Here is a 13,936-nt window from a genome sequence, read left to right as displayed (position 1 = left end):
AGCATTTTTCTGAACCCGGGCATAAGAGAGGATTTAACGAGTCAAAAGGATTTTAAAGTTCAAGAATTTCTCTTCTCTTAACATTAGCATACTAAAGGTTTAGCTGGCAAGCTAAGTATTTCCCTCCAAGGTAAATATTTAGCTAACATGCAAATTCGCCTGCCAATAAGAGGAAGTGGACTATCAAAATAAAAGCTGGGTCTTGAGAAATAGCAACTCCTACTCAAAAGGCTGAATCCTTCAAAAAAATTACACTGTCACTTTTGATATAAATCCATTGGTACAGCATTTTTTGCATTTAAAACAGCTTATCCTTTGTTTTAAGGTGAAATGTTAGACAAGAAAATAGGAAAAGAAACAATAAGTAGGTGAGATGACATATGATCTCAGAGCTCATATTTAGCTCTGAGCTCAATATTATGCTTCTAGCTAAATATTTATCTTGCTAAATTTTATTTGAAACAAATATTTATAAATGAACAAAAACATAGTGAAATGACTTTGAAACATAATACACCTTTTTTCCCTCGTATGACAAGCTGTTAATTTTACTGTATAATGCTATAGAGGTGTTTTCCTGAGTAAAAAACATGGAGAAATGGCATATCAGTATAATCAGCAGATACCACGAAATGAGTTACAAAGTGACATAAAGACAACAAAGTCACTCTATTGCAGCGACAATCAAAAGTCTTCATCTCAGTCCCAGAGAGGATTAGTGATAAATGCTGTAATGGAGTGTGTGAGAAGGCCTGACGTAGTACGACCAGTTCTGTTAGAAAATATGGGCCAAATTTCCACCAGGGTATATCTTTGGGCAAGAACAAACTGCATCCACTAACTATAAACAATGCTTCACTATTTCCACATTTTATGTTACAGCCTAATTCCAAACTATTAAAAAAAATTAATCTCTTTACTCAAAATTCAACACACAAATAACTCATGAGAATATAGAAAATAAGATTGTTAGTGTTTTGCAAATTTATTAAAAATGGAAACTCAAGAAATTATATTAACATATTCCCAACCTTTACCATGAAGTTCAAAATGGAGCTGTTTCCATTGATCATCCTTGAGATGTTTCCACAATTTAAATGGAGTCCATCAGCGGTCAATTCAGTTGATTGGTCTTGATTTTGAAAGGCACACGCCTGTCGATATAAGGTTCCACAGTTGACAGAACAGGTGAGAGGTCAAACATGAAGGATGGAATCAAAGGAGTTTTATGTAGACCTCTGAGACTCCCAAATCTCGAGAAGGCTATGGATATTTTTAATGGCATGTAATTAAGAGCAATCATCTTAATAGCAAATCTTAATCACAAGAGAGATAAAGTAAAGGGTTATGAGCTGGTTGTGAAGAACATTGGTCAGCTGAGGCTGTTGTAAATGTGCTATATAAATAAACTTTGACTTGACTTGACATACCAAGACATTTTTTTACTGCGGGATCGCCAAGAGTAAACAAGTATTGCTTTCAAACTGTCAGAAAATAACTATTAGTTTTTTTTACACATTTTCACGCTATGGCAATCACCGTTATAAGTACAATGTTAGTGTTGACACTTCAATCCAGTATATTTTATTTGTTGTAAATTTAATCGATCAATTATATGACGCTCGAACTTAACATGTTTAAATTAAAATCTTTGATCACATTCGCAAAACCCCATCAGCATGTCCCAAGAAACATTCACATTCAAATGTTTGCAAAGACTCCCTGCAAAGCTACTTTAATTATTTTCACATTTATTCTTTTCGATACTATCTTAGATGTAGAAACTCATAATATAATTTTCGCATTTGACTGTTTTTATTCAAGTGATTTAAATAAGTTAACACGATAAATGAAACGGAACAATTACGTAAACGAAGTTTGTTTAGTGCATTCTCAACATGCTCCAGTAAAGCGGGAAAGAAACGGACCTGGCAACCATCCGTGTCATCTACCCTAGGTCGTGAGCTCTCCGTCACAATCGTGATTGGAAAGCAGACGGAGACAGTCACAAGAATAGCTTTCTACCTAAGAAGCTAAAGGTAATGTTAGCTAGTTTATCGTTTTTACTGCTTTTTATTCCCACTTTCTATGAGAAAAGATTAGTTATTAAAACAACGAAATAAAATAACGTTTGAGTCTTATCGTTTAGGTCAAAGTTAATTAATTTTATGAAGAGCTCTGTGGAAAGTGCAACGTTATTATCACGCCAATATAACTTGAAATGTTAATATTTTTGATATTGTTCGTTTTTATGAAAAATTACGTCATATTTAATATGCTTAGCTAGAAACGGGCCATGCTTCAGCGAGTTTTCATGTCTGGGAACATGTGCAAGCTGTAACAAATATGGCGGCGGAGAACCGGCGCCAAGCTGCTTCCTTGATGTTCGGAGCAACATGGCGGTCGTGGCTTCGCATAAGGACGACACTGACATGTGCTGCAATTGTGTTAGTGACATAATTAGCAGGAGTCCGCATTGTAGGCTTTATTTCTCAATTATCCATAACCAGCCCGTCGTTGGAACATTAGCTTGGTAGCATTTATCTCGGTGTTTGCCGGGTTTTCGAGGCATTGACGTCGAAGTTAGCGTTCAAATGATAACGGGCTATTGAACTAGGGTTCTTAACACCGTCTGGGAAAGTATGGAATTCAATTTTATAACTTTTCAATTGTGCCTTCATATGAGCTATACCGAAGAGTATTAGAAAAACGTAGTTTATTGTACCTTTTTATAAGGGATGCAAGGCAAAGTTCTAGCTGTAGACATATTTCTATATTGTGGTTTGCCTTCCCACATCTACTATAAATAATTTAGAAGAATGATGGCCCTGCTTCCTAAAAGGCTTAAAGATTTTTAAACCATGATCCTGTTAAGTTACTGGTAATACATTAAAACCCTGAAGTAATTTTCAAAGGGAGGGAAAAAAATAATTTTTTTCTTTATCTTTAAGAAAGATCTCCATAAATATGGACGAGTGGGAAGAAGAGGTAAGCTACTTGTCTCTTAATTCAGTGTTTTTCAACCACTGTGTGCCGTGGAAATTATTCACTTTCACCTATGGTACCGTATTTTCGGACTATAAGCTGCTACTTTTTTTTCCCTAAACTTTGAACCATGCGGATTGTAGCCCGGTGCGGCTTTTCTGTATATTTTTCTTCAACCACCAGGGGACTCTCTAGCAGGAAGTGAATCATTAGAAGTCAAAATTGTAAATCAAAGAAGAACGCGTTAATTTTTTCATTTAGAACAACCACATGCTAGCAGCAGGCACGGCGGAGAAATGTATGAAGCAGCTTTTAAGTTGAGGGCTGTCGATCTGGCACTACAGGAGGGAAATAGAGCCGCTGCACTTCAGCTCGGCGTGAACGAAACCATGGTTAGTAGTGGCTAGCGGCGTAATCATGTACCACTAGATACCACTAGATTCTTACCACTAGATGGCAGTAGGTACAGAGCATTTTACATTAAAACAAGAGAATTAGTGATGCATGAATGTTACAGGTAGCGGTGAGAGCATCGTATCTAGCAAGACTGTGATGACGGTGATGGAAAAGACAGTGAAGCTCAGCAGTAGTTAGAAAGAACATGGGTCCATTTCCCACAACATGTCTGTGTGAAGTGAGCTTCTCAAGCCTGGCTACTTTAAAAATTAAAAACAGAGAGAGACTGAGAGCTGTTGAGGAAGAGCTTTGTCTTTCTTCAATTTCTGCCAGGAAATCAGCTGTTTTCATCCAAATATGCACAGGTTTCACACTAGATGGGTAAAATATACAGATATTGACATTTTGTACATGGAACTCTTCATATTGTAACAGTGAAATCTTTCCCAAATATTATTGCTTCTTTCAGAATAAGAATCTGTATTCCGGCTATAAGAATGCTTGTGGATTAGTTTGTAAAACACTTTGAAGTTTTCTACAACTTCTTTAAATTTAAGACCACATTGTTGTGGTTGTTGTGTTCAGGTGTATTTTTGAAGTGGACATGTTACCTGCAATTTGAAATAAGAAATGTAAAATGTGTTAAAAAAAAAAAAAAAAACATTTTTGTGTTTATTTGATTCCTATTCAAGACACTTTAAGAATGACTATATATAATATAGGCGACTACAGAGTATCTTTGTTTACATTTTTGGTTGGTGGTGTGACTCGAGAATTTTTAAATTAAAAAAGTGTACCTTGGCTCAAAAAAGGTTGAAAAACACTGTCCTAATGTCCAATAAATTTGATGCTAACTTTGAACTTTAAAGCTGTGGTGTTTTCCAACTGTCAATGTGTGATTTAACTTCTTTTTTTTCCCCACAGGAAACTAAAGCAACTACATTTACAGCAGCCAGCTATTCCTCTAATGATGGTATAGTTTCAAATGTCCCTTGCTGGTTTTTCTAAGTTAAAAAACGACAACAAACCCTTATCTTTAAACTGTTTTTTTCTAAGCGGCAGGAAGAGACTCATGGAAAAGTGATCATGGTGAATTTGGACGAGGTAAGGAAGTGCTGTAAGCAGTCTCTGATTTTTCAGTTTAAAGTCACAGAAACTGAGTTGATGTTTTCCTTTAGGTCGAGGAGGCAAAGGGAGAGGCAGAGGAGGATTTTGGAACTCCAGCGCAGGTCTCCATTACTTCAGTTTAATGGTTTTCAACAGAAAATTTGGTACAGTGATCCATCCATTTTCAATACTGGTGAAATCCAGTGCAGGGGGAGACAGGGTGTTGCCTGTCTTTACAGTGCAGCATATTGTAAAAAAAAATTATTGTGTGGATACAAGCCTAAGAGTTTAAGGTCATATGGTAACCATTTTGAACTATTTTATCCAGAAAAGAGAATCATTAGTTCAAGACTATGTAGGATTTCTATGGCACAACCAAATGTATTCATCTTTAATTTCCAATTTTAGTGCAAAAATTTGTTTTTCATGACAACCATCTTAAGAAATAAAAAAATTATCAGTAAATATAATTTATATGGGCCCACTTATGTATGACTTAACACCATTTATCACAATTGAATATTTTATTGAATTGTCATTAAAAATTGGCAAATTTAGTGCAAAAATAAAATTTCTTTTTTGAATATGGTGGCCATTTTGATTTTTTTTTCTCTCAACCAAGACATTGAAAACATCTGCTCCATGCTAGGTTTTGCTGCGTTTTTAAACGACCTACTGCAGTATCAGGGATCAGTCTGCATAGAAGTGATTGTTGGTCTCGTTGGTGTTCTAAGCCTTCAGGTTTGTTGTTGTAGATGGAGACAGCAGGGATTCTAACGAAGACGGGGAGAGACATGGTTTCAGTGGGAGAGGAGGTCGAGGTGAGATTTGAACCAGACTAGACCTTCATTTGTCCACATAAAAAAACAAAATCTGTTTATGTTTAGCACCAGATCACAGCAGACCAGTTCCATTAATATTCAATCTAACTCCAGTACAGTCAGATAAAGATTCAGCTCCACAAGTATTTTAAGTGCATTATTCTGCAGCTATCTACACGAAAAGCCTTGGCTGACTTTGAGCTGCTATCTTTACTCGTCCTATTACCAGGGCGTGGCCGAGGATTCAACAGGATGAACTCAGACGGTTTCTCTGGTAATTTTTGTAAATCTTTATTTTGGTTTGGTTTCCTGGGATTTGATCAGCCTCTAAGACTTTTTGGTCTCTGATTTGCAGAGGATGGTGATGGAGCTCATGAGAATGGTAGGAATAACTTTAAGGTTTACCTTCTGCTGCTCTAAGAGTTCCTGATTGGCTGATTGTTCTGATTGGCAGGGTTCAGAGGACGAGGAAGAGGAGGTCGGGGAGGAAGAGGAGGATTGAGACAAGGTACCAGAGGATGCACAGCTTTCTGCAGACACAGGTGTTGCTGTTGACTAATTACTGCTTGTGTGTTGAAGATGCTGAGCAGGGAGGAAGAGGAGGCTTCCGTGGAGGTTGGTCACCCAGACCTTCATCTTGAGAGTAGTTTTCTGTCGGCAAGAGTTCACTGTCTGTCGTTGCAGGTTACCGTGGAAAAGATGAAGAGGCCTTCAGTCCAGGTTTGAGGCTTTAGGACGAGAGAATGAACTGATGTGTGTGAGTGTGAATCTGTAATGGCTGTTCTGTGTGCTGCAGGAGAAGACCAAGGTCCAGTCAAGGATGACCCTGATAGTGACAGTAAGTGATCGTCTGGGCTCTTGGATAAACACGGCATGTTCTGCTGCCTAGAACCCAGTGTTGCTGTTCTGACCCACAGAACCGAGAGTCACATATGTTCCTCCAACGCTCCCCGAAGACGAAGACTCCATCTTCTCCCACTATAAGAGTGGAATCAACTTTGACAAGTATGACGACATATTGGTGGACATCAGCGGCACCAACCCCCCCAGGGCCATCATGGTGAGTCCCTCAGCTGTGTGTCTGACGGAGGACTTCAGCCACACTGACTGTCTGTCCCTCAGACCTTTGACGAGGCGGCCCTGTGTGAGTCCCTGAGGAAAAACATCAGTAAGTCTGGCTATGTGAAGCCGACCCCGGTGCAGAAGCATGGCATCCCCATCATCTCTGCAGGCAGAGACCTCATGGCCTGTGCCCAGACCGGCTCTGGGAAGACGGTGAGATCTTCAAGATAGGAATTCTGTTGGAGGATAGAAATGTTTTACTTTTGGATACGATCCAACCAGTGTGTAAAATCTTAAACTAAGTGTTCCTTCCTGTCCTCCAGGCTGCTTTCCTGCTGCCCATCCTGCAGCAGCTCATGACGGACGGCGTGGCGGCCAGTCGCTTCAGTGAGACACAGGAACCCGAAGCCGTCATAGTCGCTCCAACCAGAGAACTCATCAACCAGATCTACCTGGAGGCCAGGAAGTTTGCTCATGGGTAGGTGTGACGGTTAGAAACCAGCCAGCCAGGCGGTCCTCCAGCCTGGCTGGAGGACCAGGCAGGAGCTGAAGTCTTCCTCCTGGTGTTTCAGGACGTGTGTCCGTCCCGTTGTGGTCTATGGAGGAGTCAGCACTGGATACCAGATCAGGGAAATCCTGAAAGGCTGTAACGTGGTGTGTGGAACTCCTGGACGTCTGCTGGACATGATTGGGAGAGGGAAGGTGAGGACAGGAACATTTCTACTCCTCTGGGTAAGGCAGAGAGGAACTTCTGTGTGGGTGTGTTCCAGGTGGGACTGAGTAAGGTGCGGTACCTGGTGCTGGATGAGGCCGACCGGATGTTGGATATGGGCTTTGAGCCAGATATGCGGCGCCTGGTTGGCTCCCCTGGGATGCCGTCCAAGGAGAATCGACAGACTCTGATGTTTAGCGCCACCTACCCTGAAGACATCCAGAGGTCTGTTGAACACACAGACTTTCAGCTTCACCTTCATGACCCCGCCTCATTCATGGTTCTGCTCCTTAAACAGGATGGCTGCCGACTTCCTAAAGCCGGATTATCTGTTCCTGGCTGTGGGCATTGTGGGCGGAGCCTGCAGCGATGTGGAACAGAAGTTTGTACAAGTCACCAAGTTCTCCAAGAGGGAGCAGCTGCTTGATATTCTCAAAACCACAGGTATACTGGTGGCTGTTAACTCTGTTTGCGTTATATCTGTGCAGGACTTTAACTGTTTATGCAAATTAGGCAAAACTTGGCCAGGTTGTCCATTTCCATAAATTGGGGAAAAATATTACATGAAATCTTTATTTTCTCTCTCTCCAAATCTTTAAAATGCTTTTTTGCAGCATCTTTAGTTGTGCACCTGGCCCAAAACTTGAATCAAGTGTTTAAACCAACTGTTTATTGACTTTGAATAAAATGTAAAAATTGATCCCCTTTGACCCGGAAATTAAAAACTCATGTGGTGGTTTTACAATAAAGGAACTAAATTTAGCTGCTAAACCTGGCAGTTAAAGGTGATACAAATCCTGAAATATTATTGTTTATAGTGAAGACTGAAGTTTGTTTTGGTATTTGTTTAAAAAAAAAATACTAGTAATCCATGAATATTTTTGTCTGGAGATATTTAAGAAAGAGAATGATTTAAGTTGCTACATAATTTTTGTGACCATGGAACAAAACAAGTGGAGCACATGATGAAAGATTAAACATGATCACTTACTGTTTCAGCTGGTGGAGCAGATAATAACATCTACACCAGTGAGAGGCTGAGGGTTGATGACTTTTGACCTCTGTGTGCAGGAACGGAGCGTACCATGGTGTTTGTGGAGACCAAGAGACAAGCAGACTTTATTGCTGTGTTCCTGTGCCAGGAGAAAGTTCCAACCACCAGCATCCATGGGTAACTCACTCCTCCATCTGCTCCTGTTGTTGTTGTTGCCCACAGTAACGGTGTGTGTCTGGCAGTGACCGAGAGCAGAGGGAACGGGAGTTGGCTCTGACAGATTTCCGCTCTGGGAAATGTCCTGTTCTGGTGGCCACTTCTGTAGCTGCCCGTGGTCTGGACATTCCAGATGTTCAGCATGTGGTGAACTTTGACCTCCCAAAGGACATCGACGAATATGTCCATCGTATTGGGAGAACTGGGCGCTGTGGGAACGTTGGGAGAGCCGTGTCGTTCTTTGACCCAGAGGCTGATGGGGGTTTGGCCCGCTCCCTGGTCACAGTTCTGTCCAAGGTGAGACTCTGAGCTCTGATTGACTCTCAGCTTGTGATAACAGCCTGATAACAGCCTTTGTTTTTCTCTCCTGACAGGCGCAGCAGGAAGTGCCGCCTTGGTTAGAGGAGTCTGCCTTCAGCAGCCACGGCGCCGGCTTCAACCCTAGGAAAACATTTGGCTCCACGGATTCCAGAAAGGTAATCTACTTCCACTCTGACTCTGAACCATGTCTGATTTTCTGCTCTTCTAAAATCTTTGCTGTGTTGTGTGTCTGCAGATGGGCTCCTTCCAGGAGAACAGTGGGCCGAGCCAGCCGGCTGCCCAGGCTGCAGCTGATGACGAGGAATGGGAGTGACGCTTCTCCAAACTATTGATTTAGTTGTTTAGTTCAATTTGTTGTTTAAGTGTTAAATGAATCCTGGGGAACCTGAGCTTGTGAATGTTGAATGTAGAACCCCGGGCTTGCATGCATTTTTGTTTTTTACTTGGTGACATTGTGAAGTTTTGATTTCAATTTTCGATAAATTAAAACTGTCAGTCTGCTGATCAAATTTAGTGTTTTTATTTCTTCTGAGCATTGACACTTCTGAAATTAACAATAAATGGTGAGCAGCCTGAATTTTTCCTTATACTACTGAAAGTTAAAACACATGAGGTAAGTTCTAGGTAAAAGCTCAGCTTTCCAGTTGCAGTACAACTTCTCTGACGGTCAGTTTTCCCATCAATCTATGTTCAAAGCAACAGTTCAGTAATGTAGTCAGTGTGGAGATAAAAACTGATGTGATGCAGGGACAAACGGGCAGTAAGAGTGGAGCTCATCCTCATTGTCAGCAGCACAGAATGTAAACTCCCTGAAGAATGCATGTTTAAATGAACTCCAGTAAAATTACTTTAAAGGAAAAAACATTGTTTGAAATAAGCATTTTATTGCAAAAATACTAAATTGTAAAAAAAATAAAATAATGACTTGTTAGCCCATTTATTCCTTTTCTGGGTTCCTAATGTGTAGAACTTTCCAGGGTTGCATAACTTTGGAATGTTGACTGTTCCATGCTGAGGGTTCTCTAATCTTCATATTTTGAAGACTCCACAGTGGTCCCCAAAACTGGATGTTCCACTGAGGTATTTCCATATCTTAAGACCTGAATTAATCAAATTTTATTTGTATAGCACATTTCAGCAGGAGGGCATTTCAAGGTGCTTTACATAATTAAAGAAAAAAAAAACAGCATGTGACATTGAATAAACAGTAAGAAATTAGTTTTTCTTTTATTTGCAATTGAAGTCTTGAAACTACTACTAGAGTATTAGGGCCATTGTAGACAGAAATGAATTTGGCAAATTTCCACCAAAAAGCTATAATTTTGAGAATATATTTTTTAGAGGGGGGAGGGGAGAGACCGGGAACATTTCTGAATTTCTAAAGTAAAAAAATGTTCGACTTTTCAAGTTGAGAAATTTCCAAGGTTTTGTTGGCTCTAGTTACCTCATTTGAAAGTAGTTCGACAGGAAAGAGGGCAATGAGAGAGGGGGAAGACATGCGGCAAATGTCACCAGACCGGGAATCGAACCTGCGATCACCGCTACGAAAATCAAAGCCTCAATTCGTGCTTTGCCCCTGCACCACCACAGTACCCCAGAAATTTGCTTGAAAACATTGAGATTAATCTCGAAATTTGCTCTGTTTTTCTGTCTATAATGGTCCTTATATGCCGTCCTATTAACAGTTGCTTGGTCTCCAGATTATTTCAGCGTCATCGTATTTGCATTGTATCTCCTAAACAGACCCACCCTGTCGACCTGAGATAAATAATACAAAAATCCCTTCACGCTCTTTATTATAACAAGCACTGCATGTTTACGGGAGGCCGCTGGGTGTAGGCGGAGTCATTTACAGTGATGCGTTCGCTGCACCTAAGAAGCATTTGTTTTAAGTGCGGCATTCTATGTATTATATACAGACGTTTTTCGACTTGAACGTCGTATTGGTTTTTAAATTTAGAGTTGAAGAACCTCCGGCGTTCCGAGTCTGATTTTCATCTTCAATTCATTTTTCTGACTTGGAATACTAGATTTCCGAATAGAAATTCAACGCAGCATAACGCCATTGGTCAGTTAGATATCGCGCTTCCGGCGGGAAGTGATTTGTTTGAAAGTTGTCTTTTCCCTCTGGTTAGCTTAGAGACATGTCCACGTCTGGGTCCAGCTGCTACCTTTAGACTGACTGTGGGGAAACCATGAGTGGAAAAACGCGAGACAAAGTATGACTTCCGAATTGCTGAAGGGGTTTAATTACTATATTAGCTATTAGTCTGAAACATGGGTTAAAGACGGGCTTACATCTGACCTGGCTGTGTTTTTCTCATTATAACCGCCAGGTGGTGACATCGGGAAGACTAACAGGAAAAGTTAAAGTGAGCCGGTGAGTTTGAACGTTCAGGATAGATTTTAAATGAATATTTTTTATGCCGTTTTTGTTTTGTGTGATCAGAGCGCCTCCTGATAGAGGACCTCCACCCCAACCTCAGCCCAACTACTCTCTCTACTCCACAGACTCAGAGGACCAGGTAAGAATCATCCAGGAATTTTAGTCCCCAGGCCCATAACAGCGAGACCAGTAAATACTCAGCACTGCCCAGATTTCATTCTGTTAGACTCTATAAAACCCATTCTCTGCGCACCATGAAGCCCTGACCAGGATGAAAATCATTATTTGGAATATTCTCTTGATTGGTTATTAAGTGTTCGTTCTGCCCTCAGGTCACCACACTGCATAGGGGCCTGGACAAATGTGCTGCCTTGCTCAGTGGCATTCTTATGGCAGACGAAGCAGGTCAGATTGCTTTCCTTCATACCTGGACTCAAAACTGTGACATTTATCTTAGGCTTGTGTCTGTTTGAGTTGAAGAACTGCGTGGCCTCAGATTTGTGGTGTTTCCTGACATGTACCAACATGGACTGCAAGGCCGCTCAGACAGGAAGAAGCCATCATTTTTTTTGGCTCACTTTTCTTTGCAGAATTGTGTTAATTTAGACTAAGAGAGCTGCTTTTTTCACCATTCTCCTGCATCTGAAGCCATGTTTATGGAGAATGATGATGCTTTCTTTAAAGGTTAACAGAAGAAGACAAAGATTTTAACATCAGCCCCTTTTTTATAGCAGTCAGTTTTCTAACGTGTTTCAGTGAAATCCTTTCACAGCTTTCAATTGAAGGATCCTCCTGCAGAATAATCTAAAAAAAAATCTAAAATTGATGTATTGTGTGTTCAAGCATCAGCAGGTCTTCAGAGAACCCCAAAGAAAGTAATGAGCAAACCAAGATCCTCCAGTTTCCAAAGAAAAAAGCCTGGAAAGAAATTCCCAGCGAAGGCAGGTACTTGGTGTGTTTGGAATCCAGTTTCTGATTTTAACCAAGTTTGGATGTAACAGTGCCCTCCAACATAACACATGCTTGGTTGTTTTATGTTGAGATTTTAGGTGATAAACCAACAGAGTAGAAACAGAAATTCCAAGATTTTGTTGCGTAGGAAAAATCTGAAAAGTGTGGCATGCATCTGTATTTAGACCCACTGAATCAGAACCCCGGAGAAGCAGCTTTTAATAAACACTCTGATTTAAGGAAGTAATTACATCTTTATGGCAGAACCAGGTTTCTGAATCGTCCATTTTTTCCCTCGATCAAATAAAGTTAATGTAAATATTAATGTTTTATGTTTTTTGGCAAAATACATAAAACAAAAGGTATTTTTTATAAAGTTGAGATAAATATCTGATTTACACTGTGATTCGTTTTCATATAAATTCCTAAAATAAAATTAATAAAAAAATTATTATTATTTATTAAGCTACACCTTCATACCTCTGTTTCCTAATACCGCCATGTTTGTTCTGCCTCTCCGTCCTCAGATGCTCAGAGTTCAGAACGGCGCCAACCAGCAGCCGCCCATAGCTTCACCCCTCCGGCTCCACACTCCGGAGTGAAGCTTCATCCTCCTCAGAAACCAACCCTGCCTGTTCAGTCTCTGTCTGCGGGTTGTCAAACGTCTGCGCACCAGTCTGCCTCCTTACCTCCTTTACAGCGGTCAGGCGCAGTGCTGAGGGATCAGAACCATTCCCGCTCTGCATCTGCAGTGTGTGATGGGAAGGACAAGTGTGTTCCTGTGGGAGACGCTGATGGTGCAGCCGGCTGCATCCTGAGGGAGAGCTGCTGCAGGGAGGAGATGCTCCGCTCTCTGCTGGAAGAAGTCCGGGTTCTGATCGCTGGACAAGGTGCTGGACAAGGTGCTCAAATGAAACCTCTTATTTCTGTCTGTCTGTCTGTCTGACTGTCTGTATGTCTGTCTGTCTGTCTGTCTGTCTGTCCCGTCCGTCCGTCCGTCCGTCCGTCTGTCTGTCTGCAAGAGAGGGGAGTGGCTGTTTGCTGTAAAAAAAAATCAACGGTTTCACTGCAGCTGTGAGTGCACCCACTAATCAGCTGTGACTTGATTAGTTTTTCAAGAACAATCTAAAACATGACTTAATCAGTTAATAAATAGCTTTTTTCCCTTTTCATATTGCTTCTGAACTGTTCGTGCTTTACTAGAGCAGGGGTTCAATATGTAGATCGTGGAAGGTTTTGAGTCGATCTCGGCATTAGGTGACAAACTGAACATTGCCATGACGCTGAGACCAGCACGTCGTCTTCTGACTCCTTATCAAAACGTTCGTAACTTTATTAAAGAACAACAACAAATCAAAAAAAGTGTTCAAATTAATGACCCAACAATAATAATAATCTCTGTAATTATTGTTTCTACAAGGTGTTGCGCAATTCTGTGCGTTTCGGTTCCATTCCCAAAATAACTAGCAGAGCAGAAGTTTAAAATTAACTAATCAACTACCGCTGTGTTCAGGGGAGCGCTTAATAATCGCAAAATAAATATCAAGCCTGAAAACCTAATATTGTAACGAACTGAATGTTATGATTTTAAAGTAATCTCTGCTCAGCTCAAGGAGCGCAGGAGGTTGTCGCAGCAACTGGTGTGCTTAAATGACAGAGAGAGAGAGTAAAAAGGTACGAGTGGTTTTGAGTTGATAATCTGGGTTATTTTACCTTTGTGTACCTTTGCTATGGCGCTTTACAGCCGTTGTAGTTTCTGAACGTTCAATAAACGACAAACTTGGACTAATTATCTTGTTCTTTGTGAGTATACGTCATTCACAACAAACATCAAACATGGTAAATATGTTTCATTAAGTATTTAGCAAACTAATGGCTTCTACCGCGATAATTATGTTAAATTAAATTAATTGTCTAATTTAAAAAAATAGTTTGGTGCTCTCTGGCATCTTGCTTTGAGCTCAGAGTCTGAGAGGCTTTTTCTC

General features: G+C 40.6%; 2 protein-coding genes across 6 annotated transcripts in view; both read left to right on the top strand.

Moving 5' to 3' along the window:
• Positions 1–1,934: 1,934 nt before the first annotated feature.
• On the top strand, positions 1,935–9,123 carry ddx4 (DEAD (Asp-Glu-Ala-Asp) box polypeptide 4). Its single transcript, XM_015015851.1, has 22 exons — positions 1,935–2,039; positions 2,956–2,988; positions 4,306–4,354; positions 4,438–4,485; positions 4,560–4,610; positions 5,244–5,309; positions 5,539–5,583; positions 5,665–5,691; positions 5,764–5,817; positions 5,889–5,924; positions 5,994–6,029; positions 6,106–6,147; positions 6,227–6,369; positions 6,432–6,584; positions 6,695–6,849; positions 6,944–7,073; positions 7,142–7,308; positions 7,382–7,527; positions 8,155–8,254; positions 8,320–8,590; positions 8,668–8,769; positions 8,850–9,123. The coding sequence occupies exons 2-22, from the start codon at positions 2,968–2,970 to the stop codon at positions 8,925–8,927; spliced, it is 1,920 nt and encodes a 639-aa protein (XP_014871337.1). The 5' UTR covers positions 1,935–2,039; positions 2,956–2,967; the 3' UTR covers positions 8,928–9,123.
• A 1,576-nt stretch (positions 9,124–10,699) lies between these two features.
• LOC106935415 (uncharacterized) overlaps positions 10,700–13,936 on the top strand; it is an 8,269-nt gene continuing 5,032 nt past the window's right edge. Inside the window, exons 1-6 of one of the 5 annotated variants that reach the window (XM_015015855.1) lie at positions 10,700–10,833; positions 10,951–10,994; positions 11,064–11,139; positions 11,333–11,405; positions 11,844–11,945; positions 12,479–12,841. In XM_015015855.1, coding sequence (XP_014871341.1) covers positions 10,810–10,833; positions 10,951–10,994; positions 11,064–11,139; positions 11,333–11,405; positions 11,844–11,945; positions 12,479–12,841 — 682 coding nt within the window. In that variant the 5' untranslated portion in view covers positions 10,700–10,809. Of the gene's footprint in view, positions 10,834–10,950; positions 10,995–11,063; positions 11,140–11,332; positions 11,406–11,843; positions 11,946–12,478; positions 12,854–13,936 lie in introns of all 5 variants that reach the window. The other 4 variants (XM_015015854.1, XM_015015856.1, XM_015015857.1 and 1 more) reach the window with 4 other exon arrangements.

This window comes from Poecilia latipinna, unplaced genomic scaffold, assembly GCF_001443285.1.
Source record: "Poecilia latipinna isolate Pla-1442-1.1 unplaced genomic scaffold, P_latipinna-1.0 Scaffold1960, whole genome shotgun sequence".
Taxonomy (NCBI): Eukaryota; Metazoa; Chordata; class Actinopteri; order Cyprinodontiformes; family Poeciliidae; genus Poecilia; species Poecilia latipinna.
Note: the sequence above shows the minus strand (reverse complement) of the source record. Positions and strands in the feature narration are given on the sequence as shown.

Bases quoted from the DNA above. Each gene is read 5' to 3' on its own strand.
- ddx4 (XM_015015851.1), top strand. From the start codon at position 2,968: ATGGACGAGTGGGAAGAAGAG. The intron at 5,584-5,664 runs GTAATTTTTGTA...TCTGATTTGCAG, and splicing joins GAACTCAGACGGTTTCTCTG to AGGATGGTGATGGAGCTCAT. The intron at 7,074-7,141 runs GTGAGGACAGGA...GGTGTGTTCCAG, and splicing joins ACATGATTGGGAGAGGGAAG to GTGGGACTGAGTAAGGTGCG.